Source organism: Lissotriton vulgaris, chromosome 7, assembly GCF_964263255.1.
Source record: "Lissotriton vulgaris chromosome 7, aLisVul1.2, whole genome shotgun sequence".
NCBI lineage: Eukaryota > Metazoa > Chordata > Amphibia > Caudata > Salamandridae > Lissotriton > Lissotriton vulgaris.
In genome coordinates, this window is record NC_141695.1 from 1641438759 (window position 1) to 1641461614 (window position 22856).

Sequence of the window (22856 nt, forward strand, 5' to 3'; positions counted from 1 at the left end):
CAATCGAAATTACCTTGTTTTTCGTCGTTGTGAGTGCTCTCTGAAGGAGAAAGTTGTCAACCCGTACCCTTGCCGGTGATACCACTGTGTGTACCAAACCCTTTGCCCCATCAACTGGGTTAATAAGCGGGATGAGGAGATTGAGGCTTTCTGGAAAGATATGAATGGAGAGTACTCACTGCCTGAAAATGAACTTGTAGCCCACACTGCGGCCATAAAACGGAGTGAATATATAATTTGTGCTGCTTGGTTCTTCGTTATTCCTGGGCCCTCATTCCAGATGTTGTTTACGGAAGTGTTTGAGTGAGCCTTGACTGCTTGTGCTACAGCACTAACAGAATCAGAAGGAGGTGCTTGACCCAGTTTAGGGCGATCTATGGTTAGGTGGGCCCAGGTGCGCATTGCCCATTGGGCTCAAAGGGCTTCAGCCCCCGTCGTGTGTGTCAGCCCAGGCTGAGACAGCTTCCCGGGCTAGCGACCGTCTAATTGCAGCAGCACCCTATTACTTCACAAGTCTTTAAAAGACCATTTACTTGTTAACCAGGCTTTGTTGTGTTTTCACCCCTTCTTAGAGCCCCTGCAGCTCCACTCTGCTTATTGCTGGAAGACTTAGCCGCCCCCCCACACCCCGAAATTTTTATTAGCCTTTCCTGAAATGTGGCTCTAGATGTGCCGCTAGAGTAACAGGCCCTAATAACCAAGGTTGGACCCAGTAACCCCGGCTTGCCCCGTGGCCTTCTAAACCGGGTTCGGACAAGGACATTTACCCACTGGGGAAAATATGTTTCCCATGGATAAACAATATACAAATGTAATGTACAAAATAACATTTGTGTGGCTGTTGCACATCCCAAATTCTATACGTCGCTGTAATTCCCGCATGATGCAATACTCGCTAAAATGTGTTACTGAGAAACTTTTAAGACTATTTTTTCAATTATTTATAAAAAAAAAAATAATGTCAGAAAATAGCTCTTAATGTCAATACATACTTCATTGGCCTCTGTCAAACAGCTGCATAGATAATTACACTCACTGGTTATCAAGGAGAGGTTTCTGACTTTGGAGCAGATGTACAAAGTTTACCGAGGATTGTGAATAGCGGTGGGTGCAATTGGAGTAATCCTCTCTAGCGCAATTGCTGCAAAATTACTCTCCATTATGAGCAATTAAGCGAGAGACGTAATCCAGCATTTAGTGCTATTTTCTTAGTACAAAGTGCACGCTTCCATCCCAAGGGGCCACCGGGTGCCTTTTGCGCTAAGAAAATAGCACTAAATGACACGGGACATGAACAGAAGTAGCCAGAAGCTGCTCGGTCTACCTTAGTTTGAGGTGCCTGTGCCCCTGCGGTAGGGTTTTAGCTCCAAATTAATCTCAATTTTTCAAGCTGGCGTAACTGCGTAACTTTGGTAATTCCGCCGCACAAGAGTAATGCGTAATTACTATAATTATTCAGATTACACCAGCGTAATTAAAAATAATCCCAGGTCTACTTTTGACTGTCATCCAGGGCTTTAAGTGGGCCGGGTCTCAAGGGGTCTGAACACCGGCAGTTTTTTTCAGGGGGCCTCGAAACGGGTCTCTATCGGGCTCTGTTTTGAGCCCTGACACAGGCAGCTCGTTTTTTTTTTCCCGGACTGCAATGACCGATGATTGCGGTCACTGCAGTCCGGAAATAAGTGCCAGGGCGCAAAACAAAGCCTGATAGAGACCCGTTTCAAGGCAGCACCAGGCACATGGATGTGCGCTGCTCACACTGCTCACTTCTCAGTAGTAGAGAAGTTACAGCATGACGTCATGCCAGGGGAGCGTTGTGGGGGAAGGGAAATCCTTTAAGAGTCATTTTCTGTCTGGATTTCCCTTCTCTTTCTGAAACTCAGGAGCAGCAACATTGCCATGGTGTCACCAAGGATTTAATTGGAAGCTTTGTCAATATTATATACAAGTCATAGTTGCAGCTTATTTATCTTCTGCAAGTAATAACCATTGACAAAGCCAATATTCCTTACTTATTGTTAGTATGATGGTACTTGTAGCAAATATCTGGATGCAATGACGGAAACAGCAAAATACAAGTCGGGAGGCACACTATGCTAAGCACAGATTTTTTGCGTAAGTGATTTAAAACCACGCCCCTAATTACATTGGCCACGCCCCTTTGAGAGACCCCCCAGTTTTTTCATCCCACTTAAAGCCCTGCTGTCATCTATTACACCTCAGTTTCCCTCATTGATTATCAAGAGAGGCACTTTTCAACTGCATTAGTGTAACAAAGGTCCCTTTAAAGATCAACACCCAGCCAGAGATGCCACAGCAGGGCAGGACAGAGCATGTGCAAAGGGAATGAAAACAATGACCACACTTCCTCTGAGGAAGCGGAGTCAAAACTAACTGCAGCACACTCCACTAGACATGAGAGGACAGGGAACGGATTGTAATGATGCTTGTATCCTGTATAGATATCAACATAGTGCATCCTTTGATATAATTACAAACTATACATATGCTCATAGTAAGGCAGAGAACTCCTGACGGTGCTGAAACTTACAATCTAAAGAAATTGCAAAACATGCTTTAATAATTTAGACATTTTGTGCAATTTCGTGCACAAATGCTGAGACAAAATCAGTGCTTAATTTGAGCCGGTGGTGCCCACTGGCTCTCATTTTTGAGGGGCAGTACCCAGTACCTGAAATGTAAAAATAGAAGCGCAGGTACTCTGTAACAGAGTATCTGCTTGTTTCTGAGAAGTGCTGGTACTCTCCAATTAAACATATCACGTCAATCTTGAGAAGTGCAGGTACTAAATTCTTTTCCCTCTTAAAATAAAAAAGTGCCGGTACTCCGTAACGGCCCATTGAAAGCACTGGTGGCACCTATTTTTTCTCATCAGAGAAAGACAGAAAAACTGTCACAAAGGAAGAAAGTGGGAACCTGCAAGAGTGAGAGAAAAGGGCAGAGAGTGTCTGGTAGTGGATTAAATAGACCTGAGGTGAATTCAGCACTGCGCAGCCCTGGTAGTCAGGGCGTGGACATTAACCCCTCCCATGCTCGTGACGGAACCGTTCCGTCACGAGCCTCGGGTGGGCTGTGCTGGTGACGGAACGGTTGCGTCACGGCCCTCTCTCCGCACCTGCGCTAACGTTCTGTAGCGCGGACGGGGCAGTGACGGAACTGTTCCGTCACAAGCACAGCTCACCCGCGTGCCGTGATGGAGCGGTTCCGTCACGAGCACGGGACCGCCGCACGCCCCCCCACCCCCTTAGCACTGTGGCGGCATAGCCACCGCAGTGAAGGGGTTAAATAGCACTGGCTTCGGGTTTCTGAGCAGAGCTTTGGGCACCGGCGCGAACGGCCGTAAAATTAAGCACTGCGCAAAAGCGGCCCAGACTTCCGCAGTGACAACGCCACAAAGGCAGGAACCTCTACTTAGACACATGCAGCGCTGAGGAATGAGGGCAGGAGGTTTAGGACAGACATTCCGACCAAAAAACACCAGTTTTAAAGCAGAAATGCCTATTATTGAAATGTGTCCATGTGCTAAAGGCAAAATGTAACTGGTAAATTACAGCACGCAGCGTCACTTGAAAGCATGTGGTAAGTCTGGGAACCACAGCAGAAAACCACCAGCTAAAATAAGAAGGAAAAAAATGAGAGGGTGGAACAAACAGACCGAAAGAAAACAACCAATGCCAAGAGAGTGAAATGAAGGCTGGTAAATTCTACATTATTATGGAAGGGTGTGGCAAGAAGGAAGGCTTCCCTGAGATGAGAGTTTTAGTCGCTGCCTCCATCAGCATGGCTCAGTGAGTTGAATGCTCAGAACTGACCCATGAAGGTTATGACTGAGCTCAGCCTTCCCAGGGCGGTAAATGAGCTCTGTAAATTAGGTAATATACGCATACATCATTTACAGCGCCTATAAGTGTGAGAAGTGTGTTATGAAGCACTATGTTAAAAAAAGGTATTATTGCAGACTGAGATGGTAAAACTTAATTCATTTATTCACCTTCCACATTTCCTGAATTTTAAGCTTGCAGTGCTTAGAAGCAGAAATAAGTTTCATTTAAAATTGTCACTTTTGAATTGGATTTTCAGCTGCAAAACGACCGAAGATTAAGGGTGGGAAAGGTGACTGCCTGACTAGAAAGAAGCACTCATGGAGGCGGAAATGTGAAAATGTAGGTTAATTTAATGATTAATCTGTGCTGCTATTTTACAACCAAATCTTCATACGTTTCCCACCTAAGTGACTATCTTGTAAGGTGCATTAGAATTCTTGGCGTTTTACAATAATCACACCGCAGTAGAAACAATCCAGGTCTGTTGGTAAAGACTCCGAATCCATTATTAAGGTATAGTCCTTTATCATCGTTCTTGGCAACGTCACTAAAAGTCAGCCAATAGATTAGGCCTTGCAGGTAAAAAAGCCTGGGGCAGGGTGTTCCAATTAATTAGCATTTACTTGACCATTCACACATTACAAAAGAGTATTGTTAGTCTTGAAAGGTTTCCGAATTGGAATTCTAGCCTGCTGTCTTTAGGAAAAAACATGTGTGTGTGGACACATGATTTTCTTGATTTGCGAGATTTATACAGTCAAGGAAGGGGGCAGGTATCCTGACCTACTGACCATGGGGGTATTTCAGACTTGACAGGACCAACTGTGTAGATTCCATCTTACTAAAGGCCAGAACAGGACTCGGGCACATCGCTCACTTGCTATAGGCCAGGGTGTGCACATTAGAAACTGCTCAATTTGAACCAGATTAAAGTTTGCATATCTAGAAATGGGCAATCACGTGCCGTCTGCCCATGATTCCACCCATTCCCAGGTGCATACAATGATATTTTATGCAATGTGTCCACACAATTTGAAGCAGCCTTTTTCTGTTCCTAAATGGCGAGAAATGGCCCAAGATTTGCACCCAGATTGTAATCCTGTGTTAGCTTAAACTGGGGTCCTCGTCCTAAAAAGAAATGACCAGGCCCACCGGGATCGGGCTTTAGGGTCTGGCGGACAATTACTCCACCACAAACGTGTATCAAGTCCACTATATTACAACTGCCTTAGGACAAAATGCCTTTCTAATAAGGCGGATGGAAATCCCTCAAGTTTGTAACCAAGTAACCTGTCTGCCAACCTCTAAACCAGGCCCTAAATGTGCTTCTTAGGGATGTACGACGGAACAACGCATGCCATCACTAACAAGCTTTACAACGCAATGCCTTTACCATGCATTGCCTTTACCATGCATTGCCTTTACCAAGCAAGTATTTACCACGCATATGCCTTTACCACGCATGCCTTTAACGTCTGTTTCCAGTTTCTTAGTATACATTTCTGGGCAATAAAAGGGATATTATGTGCATGTTCCAGTTATGTAATTTGTATGTAACAGAGTTATGGTACACAGCCTTTTACAATAAGAAATAAGGGTGAATTACCATGGTGCATGAAGCCGTTATTGCAGAGTCCAACGCCCAACGCGACAGCTTCCTCTCGGGTCTGGCAATCTCCCTGGTAACGAGAAGACACCGTCATAGCTTAACCTCAATATGAAAACAATACCAGAAAATGCATGTTTAAAGACCACTCTTAGCACAGAGTCATTCAATGCTATATATAGGTCCTCGCCGCTCCCACAGGAACTGGACAAAGGCACGTGCTTCTGGATACGCCTGGATTACACTTAGACCTCATTGAGGTAACCAAATATAGAACTTTTCTTAATGGCTGCTGGGATGAATGGTGGAGGGCCTTGAGTAACAAAGCCAACAGGAAGCGTGCATTCTTCAAAGGACAATTATTACGAGCGAAAACATATTAAATATCGCTGCCATGTAGTCTGCCAAAAAAAAAGTATCTGGCCATTGTGTTGTCTTTCATTTGTATTGTTTCTTTTTTGTCTGCTATTCTGTTTAGGACTAATTTGATCCGATTATCCCTTTCTATTTCCTGTAAAGCATTGAGTAACTTTCTTCCCTATTGTTTTTTGTTTTTTTTAAACGATGATTGAGTTTTGTTTTATGTTTTTTTTTGTTGCGAAATTAATTTTTCATGTGCTTATTTTTATAGAGGTGACAAACTTATAAAATTCAAAAAAAATTCCCACCGTTGCAAAAATGTGCCTGAAGGCAAAAAAATGACATTGTTTTGTGGAGATCTTTTTGCAGGACATTTCAGCTGCTACATACTTTTAAACATTCATCAACTTCCTACAGTTGGCGAACTTCACAAACGAAAACTTCATAAAGTTGAGCAAAATCGGCATTGCAAAGTTTTGCATTTCTCTAGTTGGATCAACAATGAATGGTCGCCATACAATGGCCTCTTGCAACGATCTTATGCATCGACTAGCAGCTCGTCCCGACGTTGTCCGGGTATGAATTGCTGCCGGCCAGTAGTATATTGTTTTGTAGGATTTTTTTTGATAGCATTTCTTATCTGTGACAGGCCTGTGAAACGCTCCGATTCACAGTGCACTGCTGATGCACTTAAGAGTGCGCGTTCAGTAGTGTGTGAACTCAAGTTTCCCTACTTTATTTTGCCTTGCAATATTATATAGCGCAAACTCAACAACATGGCATGAGCACAATTTACATTTCAGAAGAACACATTCATTTGTGGTAGGCACGGGGAGACAAAGCGATTTGCCTGGAATCACAAGATGTTGAGCTGATGCCGAGATTCGAACGTAGCTCCCCAGCTCTAAAGTTTGCAATTCTAGAACTTGTGGCGGGAGGTGTGTCTAAAAGTGTATGTCGGTGCTGGCCATCAATGAGAGAGACCTGTGCATGTTTCAAATGGGTGGTGAAAAAATATTAGTTATGTTGCTGGAGATGTGGGCCGCCGTGCCACCAATGTACTTACCGGGGGAGGGTAAACACCCATTATTTCGCAACTTTCTTTCCGCATACCATCACTCCGCATACTTTCATTACGAAAGTACTATGACTCCGCAATGCCATTATAACGCATGGCATTACATTTTATATGCTTTTACGAAATTCGTTGTAAATGCATGAATGGTAAAAGCATTTTTTTTAATGTTTGGATAAGGTAAGTATGGGTATAGGGGTATATGTTTTGGGGTACTGAGGTATATGTTTTGGGGTGTTTGGGTATTTTAAGGGATCAGGTATAGTTTTGGGTTATAGGGTACAGGGGTAGTTTTAGGGATAGGTATGGGTTTTAGGGTACAGGGGTATTTTTAGGGTTCAGGGCTAGGTTTGGGTTTTGGGGTATAGGGGTATTTTTAGGGTTCAGGGGTAGGTTTGGGTTTGGTTTTGGGGTACAGGGGTATTTTTAGGGTTCAGGGCTAGGTTTGGGTTTTGGGGTACAGGGGTATTTTTAGGAATCTATTCTATTCTATAGTTTTGGTAGAGCGCAGCAGCTGCCCCAGCAATGAGGCGTCCCGGCGCTAAGAACCCAGATCCTAGCCTGAGCGGGGAGAAACCAGGACAGAGGGAGGATTAAAGGCAAGGGAATAGAAACGTTGTCACTGCTTTCCTGAATGCTGGTAGGCGATTCAGGGCTAGGTTTGGGTTTGGGGGTACAGAGGTATTTTAAGGGTTCAGGGCTAGGTTTGGGTTTTGGGGTACAGTGGTATTTTTAGGGTTCAGGGCTAGGTTTGGGTTTTGGGGTACAGTGGTATTTTTAGGGTTCAGGGCTAGGTTTAGGTTTTGGGGTACAGGGGTATTTTTAGGGTTCAGGGGTAGGTTTGCGTTTTGAGGTACAGGGGTATTTATAGGGTTCAGGGCTAGGTTTGAGTTTTGGGGTACAGGGGTATTTTTAGGGTTTAGGGATAGGTTTGGGTTTTGGGGTACAGGGTTTATTTATAGGGTAGATGGGTTAGTGTTTAAGGGTATTGGGGTATTTTAAGGAGTAAGGGTGGGTTATGATTATGGGGTGCAGGGGTATTTAAAGGAAGCAGGGTGGGATTAGCACACGATATGAGACATGGCATGAAGGGCGGAACGTACCCCAGTGTTTGTCACGCCCCCAGCACACGCCCACAGCACAACGCAAACACGCCCACAAGAGACTACTTTGCTGGCACGGTTCTTTTACCTTTAAAATGCATATGGTGGGCGTCTGCATAGCCTATGTCCTTCTGCTGCAACTGCCCTTTCCAACGCTGTATTGAGTGTTGTGATTGGTGCTGTGGTTCCAGAGATTACCCGCCTCTAAGGTTTGGGCTCTCTCTTTATTATATTAGTATGGATACGTGGACAATTCCCTGCTCCTTTTCTCCTTACACTAGCTGCGATTTGGCCTCTGAGTTCCTCAGATGTTACACTGACTTCAGAGCATGTACATAAAGGCCCTACCCCCTTTGAAACTTACTACAAAGCCTAACTTACAGGCTCCTCTCCCTTTGCAATGATTGCAGAGCTTGGCTTCTGATCTCCTCTCAATTACAAGGAATCCGGCCGCTCAATGTTACACTGACTGCAAAGGCCGGCCTCTAAGCTCTGTTCTCATTCACCTACCCACACACTGATAGCAGGGCCTGTGGTCTTGGCTCATCTCCCATTACACAGACTGTAGAGGTAAGTCGCTAGGCTCCTTTCTCCTCGTCGCTCATTAGCCTGACAGCAGAGACCGCCCTCTAAGCTCCTTCTCGTCCAATAACTGCAGAGCCTGGCCTCTCTGCTCCCCTCCCTCTTGTCCTGCATTGCACTAGCTGCAGACTGCTGCAGACTCTGTTGAAGGATCTGGATCTGAAGGTCTGGTCTACTCTTTTGGGTTGATCTCGGTTTGTCGGTAGGATGCTGAGCAGGGTGAAAGATGGTGGGTCCAGTCCAGGGCTATAGGTGGTGTGCATTCATTTGGGACTGATGTTGGTGACAATTTTGTAGATATTGCCTTTATAATGCGTTTGTTGGTGAAGTGCAGTGCCAGAGAGTATGGTGATAAGGTTAATGGGGGCGTCTCGTACATTTTAAGGTTGTGATGTTTCGGAGAATGAAGTCGCACAAGAGGGTAGTGAAGGTGTGCCAGATGGATGAGGCAGTGAGGACATCCAGGAATTCATCATTGATGTCGTTGTTCTGCCTGAAAGGCCTCTTTATGACATGGAAGGTGGTGGTCTGAACTGAAGGAAGTGGCATGTTAGGCGCTATATGGCGTGGAGTGTCAGCTTCTTGAATAGGAAGCGGCACCAGGGAAACTTTTGGATGACAATAAGGCCGCCGCCCTTCTTAAATGGGTGGTCCTCAGGACAGATGTTGTAGCCTGTGGGAAAGATGTCAAGGTTGTAAATAGATGTGAGGGTGAGCCATGTTTTTATGACGAGGAAGGCATCAAGCTTGTGATAGATGATGAGGTCTGAGATGTCCGGTGCATGGAGTACTGCAGAACAACCGTTCGTGAGCATTGGTTGGAATGTGTGTTGTGTAGTCTGGGGGTGTGCGTGGTATTTAGTGGGATGTGTATGAGGTTGGGCCTATGTGTTGTGAAGATACTAGGTGAACATTTGTGTTGTCTAGGTCTGTGTGTGATTGAAGGGACTGACAGTGTGGGGTGCTGGGTGAGGCACATGATTATATGTAACCCTGTAGATGTCAGTGAAATAGGGGCTCTGGCCTTAGGCCTTTCCTGGCCCTGAAAGGCAAAAAACAGGCATTGCCCTCATCTATATCCGCCCGCTGCACTTATCGATGCCCATCCAAAGGGAGGACATTGATAAGGGCATTGCCTGATTGGAATACCCTGGTGATGCAACACCATGAGGGGTTGGCTGACATAGGAAGAAAGCAGGAAGTGTATTCAGATGGCTGCTGGGAAATGCAATGATGCCCTTTCTTGTGAATTTGGATGATGGGGAATGAAGTCTGTTTTCCTGGCTTCTTCTTTTAACCATGGCGTTGGTAGAAAATGATATGACTTTCTGTGGAGCTGGGTGATGGGGTAAAAATCCCACTTAATTCTGAACTGGTGTCTCTTTAAAGTACATTGTAGAGATAGTGCATTTACGTATTTACACTTTAGTTGAACATTGCTTGCAACTTAACAGATGCCGCAGATTCCTTAGGGATCAACAGAAAAAGGAGAAAAATAGCTGGACAGTCCACCTGTTGGGATTGGCCATGGTCTGCAGCATTGGGCAGAAGAATGGCTGCCACATCGTAGAGTCCTCCTGTAGGAGAGACTAGTGAAAGACTGGAAACCGCACACAAAACTATTACAACCTGGTTATGGTCTTGCTGTGGTTATTTCAGATAGGAGGTCAGTATTGGGTGTCAGTAGGTAAGTGAAAGGTCAGATATGCTATGGATACTGACCCGGTCAAAGTAACAGAATCAAAGGAGCCACAAAACACATCAGGCCGCTGGTCTAAATAGACAACCATGTCCAAGACCTGGGCATCTTGGCACTGAAGACAGAAGAAGACTACAAGGAGGAGCTATAGTGAATTGCCAGGTTTAAAGCTTTATCCTAACTGGATTTCAGCTTGGGATTTGTGGATGCCCTCTGGCAGACACTCCAGAGAACAGAGGCAAAATTGCAGAAAGAACGACCACCTCGTCAGTCTTTTTATCCTAGGAATCACCATTGTAGTGTAGTGTAATTTTTGCGTGGGCTGGTGGAGGGTGGCCACGCTACAAAGAGGCCTGGAGGCGATTTCAGTGACAAGCCCCTAACCCCTAAGAAGAGACAGACTTGAAATGAAATCGCTTTTTTCCGATAGTTGCCTGGAGATGGGGCACAGTTTAGGTATTTTGTGCAAGAATCTGGCCTCAGAGTGTTGAACCACTGAAACTTCTGGGCCAGCGGACTGGGAACCAAAACCGGCCCCTGCAAAGTGCTTGGCCGCCCCCCCTCCCCACTCGGTGGTGGGGGGGGGGGTCTTTGGAGGTGCCGCCGAGGGCTTTGTTAGGGCCGGTTTTCGGCCGATTTTGTTGCAGGGCCAATTTGCAGGGGCTCAAAACCGGCTCCCACCCTTGCGGCGCACCGGGGGATTGCCCGGGCCGGTGCCCGCTATGTCCAGTCCGGGCCTACTGTGGAGAGGTCCAGAGTAGCAGCAGGCAGACCTGAGCTCTGCTTTGTGTACAAGTGTAGAGCAAGACACAGCTCGCCCCTACTTCATATCCCTGAGGCAAACTTCGACCTCGCACAATTCAATTCCAGCCGATTACCAGGGCGAAAAGCTGAGGCGAGGCCAATCCGCAGTTCTTGGCAGAAGGCCTCCCTTTAAAACTGGAACGAATTAGATCATTGCATTAAGCAAGACACGATAATGCCTTTCTTTGCACTGCACTCAAATGGGCCAAGTAAACTTTTCTGTATATGAAATCATATAGCAGCTTTTTTCATTAAAACACTGCGCCCAAAAGAGCTTTAAACCAGCTCTAGTTTCTTTAGAAACAAAGGGCTATTGTCTTGCCGGTCCCCGACCCGGACATACAAACACTCATTCATTTGAGGTCATAGCCAGGGGCGTGGCTTGGCCAGTAAGATTGGGGCGGGCGAGCTTCTGATTTTCCAACCATCACGCTGACATATCAGGTTAAAATACAATATGTGCGAAGCTGGGCACGAGGGGAGTTTAAGGGGCAGTGGAAAGGAAGAGGAGTGTGGATAGTTAGAGGTACTTCAGACAATATTTTGTTAAATACCCAACATTTTTGAGACCTTCAAAATTGAGACGAGAGAATGTGTATGTGTGTGAGTGTGTATAAATACTTCAGGTTCAATCTGACAGATACCTCACCATACCAGATTGAAAGCATCTGTATACAACTGTTTACTAGAAAATATATTAATGGGGGGTTGTAACACCCACTCTGAAGCTACGCCCCGGTCTAAGTTGGAGAAAGTGGCAGTTCCCGCACAGCACACATTTTTTCAGAGCAGCATTTTTTGAGCATTTACCACTCCCAGAGCCCCTTAAAAATGTAATTCATGACAAATATTTTTAATCAAACATTATGGAAGGGATTGCACTGGAGTAAGTAGCATGTATTTTGTCAACAAGCATAGTGTCGGCTTTGTAGCTATTTTTGGAATATCATTAGCTTTATTGGCAAAATGACACACCTTATGTTTGGACTGGGATTTGCACCCTACCACTACTTCTGCAAGCTCTATTTTGTTTTTTGACAAAAAAAATCTGGGCTGTAGGCCAATCAACTATGAGTTTCACTAGGTAAGAGGAGTACATATTAGATTGGTCAAAAATAAAAAAGCACTTTAATAGCACCAGCCAGAACTGAACCTTGTGCAGCTCATGTAACACAGAGGAATTTCAGCCAAAAAAGTCTTACACATTTTTCGTCAATCAGCCCTCCCTTAAAACCTTGCAATAGATGTTTTCATCGCATTGGGTGTCATCTGCAGCTTTCTGTTCAGCCATTCCTGTACCTTATAGCATGTTATCAGCTAAAACAAGTGTTTAATTTGTTACCAAAAAAAAGTGTCAGGGCCCTCTTCAGGAGTTCACTGCAGCTTGCACCATCCATTGCCTCTGCTTGCACTGCCAAAGACAGTACAAACACAAATATTAGCCATTGCACTCCCTCAAGTGTGAAAATTCAGACTCATCCCGGCCACCCAGCGCTATAACAATGTCTTGAGTGGCAGATATTAATTTTAATGTATACTGAATTAATATTGAGCTCATCTCTAAATCAGACAAACAGTGCCTCAATGTGGCAGATTGTCATAGGTGTAGGTGCTGACAATTAGGTGTTGGTGCTGAGCACCGGAAACCACCGCCTCAAATTAAGTACTGGTAAAAACACTTTTTTGAATTCTGCTCACCAAGTTTGATTCAACCTGTTGACTGATAGACTTGCCGAAATCTAACCAAGAAACTCAAGCAGAAGGCTTGGTGTATGAGGACTCATCTGATCTTCAGAAACATTTCAATGATGAGATCAGAACATAGCAAAATATTTCTGTATTATGGAATTATATTTTCCATACTGGGCATTTATGTTGGCAATATAGTTCAAATGCAATACAAAATTAAGGCCAAGGTATAAAACCACCTCTTTTTTCGGGGCAAGTGTAAGATCACCTTTCCACTCCAATGGAAATTCAGCTAAAAACATCAGTGTTATTTTGAGACGTTCTGCCACAAACAAAAAAATGTCTTTTGGGAAGGAAGGTGAGAGTAAAGCAAATAGAGAGAAGAAATGGTAGACTGAAAGGGACTAAATACAATCCACTAGCAGCATTTATGAGTTCCCAAGATTGGATTAGACAACCTGCATTCAGCTAAATTCAGACAGATATCTGTCCAAATTTAGGCACATGGGCGATAAGAGCCTTATTGCCCTCACACGGGCAGGCGTTAATTGCTCTTCCCCTGATAATAAATGTGCCATTCTTCAACAAAGCACATAAATATGGGCCAGGCACTAGCAGTCATTTATTTCTATATAGGGCATTAACCACCATTGATACGTTGAAAAGAGGTCAACAACACATTATTAGTTCATTATTTGGTGTATTTTAGTTACAGGGACTGCTCCTTCTATGGTTATAGCCACTCCTTAGAGCCTTTATTCTACCATTGCCAAATCTACCAAGTAATATTCAACAAGTTATGGATTCAAGTATAGGTATATTGCTTGCTTCAGGCTTGTGTGAAAGCTACGGACATCTTTCAATGCTTAGAAAAAGGTGGAAACCTAACACCTGTGCGAACCTCGTGTCACTGAGAACAAAGTACTTTTTCAATTCTAAGCATAGCTTATGAATGTGTATACAGAGAGAAAGAGAGAGAGAGAGAGAGAGAGAGAGAGAGAGAGAGAGAGAGAGAGAGAGAGAGAGAGAGAGAGAGAGAGAGAGAGAGAGAGAGAGAGAGAGGTTGACTTCTGAATTTGCGTTTTCAGCTCTAAGGAACCGTATTGAGTTTCATACCTGGGATAGGAGCCAGTCCACAAGTTTACTGGCCGGGATCACAGATTTATACGTTTTCAAGTGGTGGTCTCGGTCTCTGGAAAGCAAACGAGAATGTTAGACAAGCCCTGTAATTCCCACTTTATTGGGGCACAGCAAATGAAAAGCATGGCTCGCGGGTTACATCAAATCGAATGGTGGAACCACCACTGAACATAGCTCTCCCAGAAAAGCTCAATTCATGATGAGCAAAGATGCGCTCAATATCTTGCATACCCGCTTCCCTCACACCCACATCTACTCAGTCTCACAATTTATGATGGTTCTTAAGACACAACAAATGAAAGCACAAGGCATGTGTGACTGGTATGTCCATGAAGACAGACAAACATCAGACTGTGATATCAACCTCACCAACAATGGCGCAGGGTGATCTACCACCTGAAGCATGCCAAGGAGCAACTGCTTCACCTTGAGTAAGCTGGACATAAGGCGGTAAGAGAGAATTATTGTTGTCATACAACAAGATATTTTTTGTCACTGAAGTGACCCAACCATGGCCGACATCCTGCTGAATTCAGTATCAGCATTTCTACAAAGCAACCCAAATATGTCAACGTTCCTAGTGCAGTGACTGATATTATCAAAAGGCTCCCTAATATTAGTTGGCTGGGACATGAAGTTTATTGGCTGGCGCTTTGTTAGTTTTTTGGTGCACAATGTTAGCTGTCTGGTTTATTTTTAGAAGATTCCTAATGATTTTTGGCCGGTGGCCAGTGTTATTTGGTTGGTTGCTGGTGGGCATTATTTTGGGTGATGTGTAATGTTATTTGGCTTCTGGCAGTAAGGACACAGTGTGCCAGCATGGGTGTTTTCAATGGGTCCCAGCTGCTGTTTCCGTATTGTTGGATTTTGTATGATGCCATGGATTTTTATCATCAACATTAGGAACAAGGCTGTGTGTTAACCTCACTGTCCAAGTGCAGGTGAGAGGGCCAGATGTGTATTTCTTCTCATACTGATAGGCGAGTGTTACCTTTCCTCAGATACGACCCTCAGGAGCTTGCATCACTCTTATATTTGGGTCTGGGAAGCAGCATGGTGATAACAAAGAGTTACAGGCTGCTTACCTCAATGGCCACAGAAAAGTTCAAGATTGGCAGCTCTTTCAAATTATTTTATAGGGAAGGTTGGATTAGAGCGCATTCTATAGCCTCCCTCTTTCAGTTATTCCCTAAAATAGATCAGGGAAAGGTAGGGTTTGCTGGGGTTTTTCGAGGTGTCCCACTTGCCAGCACCAAAATGCACAATGATGACGCAAAGCGGTTGATGTGCAAAAAGTCATCAAATATTTTGCACATCTTTTCCTGGCAGAGGACATGCACTAAAAATTTGGTCTCAGTGACTTATGACGAGGATAAGATGAACCAGGCATCGCACATGGCTGCAGTGTAGCATTTACAATGATGCATCAAGTGTTCCTTTTGTCTTTGCATCTGCTCTTTCTACCTGAACCGAATCTCATGGGACCGGCTTTCTATGGACACTTTTGAAGTCTGTGGTTAATGCCCTTCCATTCCTGCTCATAAAGGAGACAGTGTTTCATTGTCTGAGTTAAATAGCATTTTTATAGCATACAATCTGATATCAGAAGGCCTTTCGGTAGTTGGCGCATGACTTTACAAATGTCTCCATCACAGACCACAGTCTGATTCGCTTCCTGTCTAAAATCTTTCAGGATAACATTTTAGGGGGCGAGTATTCTTTTAGATGCTCTTGTTGTCCCGTCTTTGGCCAGAGTCTTGCTTGATTGGGGTAGCCAAAGCTCACTTACATATAAGTTCCTTGTCACTTTATAGCTCCCAAGACTTGCCTTCCATTTTCTACCCTCATATTTTGTTGGCACTTTGTCTTTCATTTGCTTACCCAGGCAGGGACAGTAGCCCTGGGTGGTGGGATGTTATGTTATGTTATGTTAGGGATTACTTGTATAGCGCCTATCACCGCCGGTCTCTAAGCGCTTGCCAGAAAGAACATAACACACTAATGACCCTAGAACCTCAGTTGTTTCACCTCCTATGATGTCATAAAGGCCTTTCTGAAAAGATACGTTTTCAGTTTCTTTCTGAAAGGTAGAAGCTGCGATTCCTCTTTCAAGGTAGGTGGAAGCTCGTTCCACAGTTGTGGAAGGAGCACAGACAAAGCCCTGCCTCCTTTGGTCTTTAATTTGAACCTAGGTTGAGACAGGTTGGAGGTTGTTCCTGAGCGCAATGGCCTCCCGGGAATGTACCTCTTTAGACGTTGCTTAATGTACTCTGGGGCTTTCCCAAAGAGTGCCTTATGGGCCACACAGAGACATTTAAACTGCACTCGGAATTTCACTGGGAGGCATTTGTCTCTGGGCCTGCCTGCACAGATCCATCACACTGTCCATCATATCGAACTCATTTCTAGGCTCCACTGTTGTCTTACGTTCCTTAACCAGGGTTAACAGTGTAATAGAAAACCTTGTATTAGACCAGTCAGCCTTAGAGTGGTCTTCCCTCACACTTTTTGCCTTCACCCCTGCTTTATTTGCTGATCTAGCTTTTGTTGCCTTAGGACTCTGTGCACTTAAACACTGCTAACCAGTGCTAAAGTGCTTGTGCTCTCTCCCCTAAGCATGGTAGAAGTGGCTTGTACCCAATTTGTACATTTAATGTAATTGTAAGTCCCTAGTAAAGTGGTACCCCATGTACCCATTGCATGTAAATTAAATGCGTTTAGTGGACCTGCAGCAGTGTTTGTGCCATCCACTTGAGCAGCCCTGTAAAACATCTCAGGCCTGTTCATGCAACCTGTGTGTGCAGTTTTAAACTGCCATTTTGAACTGGCAAAATTAAGATTTTGCCAGGTCCAAGCTTCCCTTATTAATACAAATACGTCGCTCCAAGGATAGGCCCTGAAAAGCTCAGAGGGCAGGGCACGGTGTGTTTAAAACCTAGGACATGTACTTTTAAGTTGTTCATGTTCTGGTAGGGAAAAGCTCTTCAATTTGTTTTTCACTAATGCAAGGCCTACCTCTTCCATAGGCAAACATTTGGTTTGGTTATTAGATTTAATAAGTGATAACTTTCAATTGGGAGCAGGTAGACAGGTCCAGTATTGTGTCTAAATAATTGAAATTTAAAGCCCTCTTTAAGGGCAAAGTCGGATTTAAAGTTAAACATTTGAAAATGCCACTTTGAGAAAGTCTGCATTTTCTTGTCTCAACCATTTTGTGCCTGCAATCTGTTTACTGGGTCACATGACAAGGTTTAGATGGCAGTTGGTCTTTGTGTATTTCTTCCAGACAGTGAAATCCCATCTCTGACTTGATGAGAGAGAGGAGCTGTCACCTACCACCCTGCACAACACAAAAGCTCTGCCTGGAAAAACTCACAGACGGCCTGTCACTAGTATCCAGACAAGCTCGGTGCCAGGGCACAGAGGAGAGGGATGCCTGACACTTCCGGGGGATTGATACCTCCAGAACCTTCTCCTACTTCAAAGTGGGCACCAGTTATAAATAAAGAACCCAAGGGCTAGTTGGCTGGCTTCCTGACAAGAGTCTCAGGAACAGAACAGGCTCTAACAACCTTGTACCCAGGACCAGGACTCTGCCAGATGTGAATCCAGGCCTCCCAAGTGGTGTCACCTCAGTAGTGGACCCTTGGAAGTGGGCCTGAAGTTGCTCTGCTAGTCCAGCTGTGGTCCCAGAAGAACTGACGCAGCACGATGCATAAAAACCACAGCACAGATTGTAGTGTAGTTCCTATATTCCCAATAGGCTCTGCGCATTGGAACATAAACGGCAGTTTAGACGTAGGACTTACGTCGACTAGGTCTCTACTGAATATGTTAGACTTAATTAGGTATGCCAGCTAGCTCAGAGGTCACTAGAAACTTTCTTGAATGAACGGGGAGGAGTTAACTTCCCTGATTAGACAAGAAGGGATTAGCTTCTGACAACCGCATAAACATGACAACTTTGCTCCCTCCAGAATAAGGAGTATATCTCAAGAGTTGTGTGAAAACAATAGATAGCTATTTCACTCAGTCAATCGTGCATACTTAGTTTCACCAGAGTGCAGAGAAATAGAGAGACAGGAGTTTTCAATAAAAGGTGTTATTTATTGAGCAGTCTTCTTTCTTATGCAAAAGAAGTGAATTGCCACAATTGGAATACTTGTCATAAAGTAAAGTGCGTACAGTAAAAGGAGTATTATGAAATAATACTGTAAAAGCATTTATATGGTTTCTGAGCCATATGATACTTAAAACGGATAAAATATATACAATACATACAATGATAAAAGTTGACTAAACGTACTCAACTGGTGCTTCTAAATACGCCTACCCCGGTGTATCTAACCTAAGCCTAGTACGTGGGAAGGAGTAAGGGAGTCGCAGTTTAAGTTAAGTTAGTTTTGCCAAGAATCTGAATCAAGAATTCTCTAAGGGTCTAATCCGCTCCGTACCTTGGTTTTAGAATGAAGGAGGTCTTGTATCTCGTTCTCAGGACTCGATCTCCCAGTAACCCGCGAGGGTTACTGGAAACACTGGAGCTGGATTTTATCGGCAGCAGAAAAGACAGCGTCTCTCTTAGTGCGTCAAATGGGAGGGACGGCTTCCTTTGGCACTCGCATCAGCTGGGCTTTGGATAAGTAGATAGCCACTCTGCTCCAAACCACCGTGTGTTGCTTAAGGCAAATGCTGGCATATTTATACCTGGAAGGTGCCGTGTTTGACGTAAGATTGGACATAAGACGTCAATAAGAACCGTCACTAGGAACTGGCAGTTCTTTCAGGACTCGCAGGAGTTCTAGGACAAATCAAAACAAAAGCATGGGGAATTCCCAGGTTGCTGGAGGTTTGGTTTGTGTAAAGAACTCGTTGTACTTTCTAGGAGTCTAAGGAAGTAGCCTTGCCGTATTGGGACTGCATTGGCTATTACTAAATATGGATATGATTATGATGCCTTTATAAGGATATGATTTGTTATAACCACATAAGGGCACAAATAGGGGATATTTAGTTAGGGCCCTAGATACGTTTACAACAAGATGATTACCTCATAAAACTCCAACTGGAACTGCGCAATGCATCCCTGATGCAGGCCTTCTCATCGCAAGTCCCTCGTCGACGGCATCCTTGATGACAGTGCAGGATTTGCGCCTTAAACCCCGCAACCAGCCGATACATGACGCATCTTCGACACAGGACTTTGCATCGCAGGCCCCTAGTCTATGGCATCCTCAACAACAGAGCACCTCGGATCGCAGCTCCTCTGAACCATCGCTGCGCGAAGCATCCTTGAAGTGCAATCTCGTAACGCTCGGTAACTTGGAATTAAGCAACTTTTTTCAACGGGCCTAACTGGGTCCCTTTAGCTGGCCCGAACTACATCGCAGTCAACCTGAACTTGTGACTTTGTTTTGGTCTAGGATGACTATATAACCACAGCTGTCTTTGTGCTTTTTGGCGCTATTTTCACTTAAATCTTTAAAATTGCATATCTCATGTTCTACTGATTTTAGAGGTTTTGGTCTTAAATTATTTATTAATTGGCACTCTATTGGTCTAAATTGGTGTGGAATTTTTCATGTGCTGTGTTTCACTTTATTACTGTGTGAATTGCTGCATAAGTACTTTACACATTTAAGTTGACTGCTCTGTGCCAAGCTACCATTGGGTTGCCCACAAGTTAATTTAGGGTTTGCTTGTGACTTCACTGCTGACAAGGACTGTTGTTGCTACTGGAGTAGGGGTTCTCACCCCTCAACCAGTCCAGTAACCCAATTTCTTACACCCTGGGACTACACCAGATTACTTCTCTCCTATGTCCCTCTCCGACACTCAGGCTTCCTAAATCTAAGGACACTGGATGAGAGGGACTGAGACTTAGCAAACGAAGATGTGTGCAGAATTACATGGACATCAACCTGGAGCAGCTACGAAGTCATGCACTTGGTATTCGGCAGCTTCAAACAGGTTGATGATTCTGAAATAAGTGCAAACTGAATATCGGAGGGCTGCTTTAGTGTTATGGTAGTAATACTTATGCTGCTATTAGTAGTGCCAAAGGAGGTGCTGCTGCCAGTTGCAGCTGAAATAGGGGAACTACTAATAGAGCTGGGAAATTAAGATCGGTGATGGTGCAAAAAATGTGTCTTTAATTGGTGGCTGCTCGGGCAGGCGGTGTTCATTAGCTTGGGGCCAATGCGGGGGAAAAAAAGTGAAAAGTGTGACATACGTGCGCGGTTGAGGTGCATCGGCATTACTACATCTGAAAAATCTGGCATTAGTGATCACTGCATGGTTGGTACTATTACAAAAAATGTTCACGAGTTATACATTCTCATCTAGGACATACTTTACTTTGCCACCATATTTGAGCCGGCGGCCCCTCCACTAGGGCGGAGGAGCGCTGCCCCCCTGCCACCACACTCACATATAATCATAATAAAATGGGTTTTAAACCTGTTTTATTATTGTTTTATTTTATTCTACTTGGACCCGCCCCACGACTCTGATGAGTCTTGGGGGCGGGTCCAGGGGGATGACACTGCTGGTGGGGGAGTGGCAGGCACTGTTACATTGCTCATGAGGGTTTGGCCGGTCGCCTCAGGCTGGCTAAACCCTCATGTGCACTGAAGCTCTCTCCAGCCCCAGCTGCTTCGCTGGGACTGGAAAGAGCAGGTACAGGCTCCCAGTCTGCCAGGGAGCGCTAGTTGACAGCACACAGGCCAATCCTCAGCATCAGGATTGGCCCCAGTGCAGTCTGGGAGCCTGTGTTTATGTTTATGTTTGGGTGATTTTTATAGCGCGCAAATACCCTGGGGGTGTCTCGGCGCTTAGGATTGTAATTCCAGACAGAAGAACGCAAGAGGAAGAATCATTGAATAAAAAGCCAGGTTTTTAATTGTTTCCTGAAGACAATAAGAGTAGGGCTGGTTTTGGTATGGAGGGGAGTGTGTTCCAGAGTCTTGCAGTGGCAACTAAGAAGCGGGGACAGGTAGAAGGCAGGTGGATGATGAGCGAAGGGGCTTAATGGGGGTGTAAATGAGAAAAGCACTTTTTAGAAACCGAGGACCTGAGTTATGGATGGCTTTATCGGCAATACAGAGATAGTCAAATGTAATCTGGCTTCTGACACGCAGCCAGTGCAATTGACGTATGGCTGCGGTGATGGATTTGTATTTGGGGATGCCAAGTAAAATTCTGGCTGCCGCGTTTTGGACAGACTGGAGTTTACTCAGGAGCCTTTCTTGGACATTGAGAAGGAGGGCATTACAATAATTCATTTTGGAGAAGATGAGGGTGGTAATGAGAGTTTTTCCCGCAGATGCTGGGAGGTATGGAAGTAACTTCTTGATATTTCGTAAGGTATGGAAGGAGGAGGAGACCACAGCATTTACATGATGTTGAAATAGTAGTTTGCCGTCGAACATTACTCCGAGGTTTCTGACCTTGGCAACCGGTTCTGGTGCCCAAAAGTATTGCGTAAGGGCACAGTACAGTGACATTGTTCAGGTAAGTTATAATTATTTTTTTTGTCCCTGAAAACCCATCCACCTCCCCATCTACCTCCTCCGGACCGCCTCTTTGGCAGGGGATGGGCCGCTACTGCATATTTGCATTTTGTACTATATCTCAGGAATTCTGTGCTATAAGTGCATGTCTTTGCATGAGTTTGCACAAATGTGACATCACAAAAACCTCTTAAAGCATTTTAAGTCATGACCTATTTATACCATGGTATCGCTGGTGTAATTCCTACTGTAGATCTACATCCTCGCCAAATAAACATCTCTGACCTATGAGCTACTCTGCAATGGAGCACTCGACTGAGAACCAATCTTCAATATGCCTGACCTGTCCCTTTATTTTACCCTTAAAGAATGTCCCTTAACAGAACGCCTCACTATGGCATATTTCTCTAACCTGAGTCTGTTTCTTGCGAATATTAGATGAAACTAACAGATGATTCAATATGCTTAAGTCACAATGTATCTTTGCTTCGGTTACTGTTAAAACAAAGTTGCCCTCACCTAGTGCCCCAAATCACAATAAAAAAGCGGGAACGACATTTACTCCTGTACTGATGCTTCTGCTTTTGGAGTACATTTCTAATAGTTTGTAACTGTCAAATAGCTCCAGGAGTACTACTGTAAATATCTGCGTGCAGTAGATTTCAAAGAATAAGGAAATAAGGCAAATATCCCCCTGCAGAAGTGTAAACAAGCCTGCTTGACTAATTAGAATGTAATTGTGTGTGTTTTTCATATTTGCCCTTTTTAGGTCAAGCCTAGCATTGCAGCACATGTGTTGCTCGCTTTGCGAGGCATGCTGTATTAGGATATGTTTTAGAAGTGGAGTGGAAGCCCCGCCCATATTTTTCATTGGCTGGTGTCATCGTACATGGTAAATGCTGGCTTCCGATTTATAATGAGGCTTCTTAGTCCCTCCTTGATACCGCCCTGTCTCTTTTGGGACCGCCCATCAAAACTGTATCTTTTACTTGCGGCATTACACTTTTACTAGCGGACGGGGTGTCAGACTCTCTGCCAAGATCTGTGAGTACCAGTCGGGGCTGGGGGCGTGGCCTCCTCTGCTCCCTAAAAAACACAAAAGGGGTGCTACTGGTCTGATAGGGCTGGATAGTGTCTGTTTTCTAATGAGAGAGTGTGTGTATAAACTGATAAGTTAATTCACCAACGGATAGCAGTATTTGTTGAAACACTATCCTCACTCTGCTTTTAACCTTGTCATCATGGTGACCGCCTTAATAAAATTTGTTCTTAGGCACCATGCTAGCCAATTTTAAATATCACTCTTTTATCACTCTTCATTAGCACATTATCTTTGAGCACTGCAACTTTTCACCACCCACAGCTCATAACAGATTTGCTGCCTGGCTTTCCATCACTGGCGGATCCGTTACTAGAGTTTCCCCACAATACTTGTAAGTGAGGAA

General features: G+C 44.5%; 1 protein-coding gene across 1 annotated transcript in view; it reads right to left on the reverse strand.

Annotated features, from left to right (window-relative positions):
* The window catches only part of PREX1 (phosphatidylinositol-3,4,5-trisphosphate dependent Rac exchange factor 1), an 863840-nt gene that overhangs the window by 232116 nt on the left and 608868 nt on the right, over positions 1-22856 (reverse strand). Inside the window, exons 15-16 of the mRNA XM_086932617.1 lie at positions 13880-13955; positions 5452-5524 (exon numbers count right to left, since the gene is read on the reverse strand). Of these exons, the coding sequence (XP_086788743.1) occupies positions 5452-5524; positions 13880-13955 (149 nt within the window). The remainder of the gene's footprint in view (positions 1-5451; positions 5525-13879; positions 13956-22856) is intronic.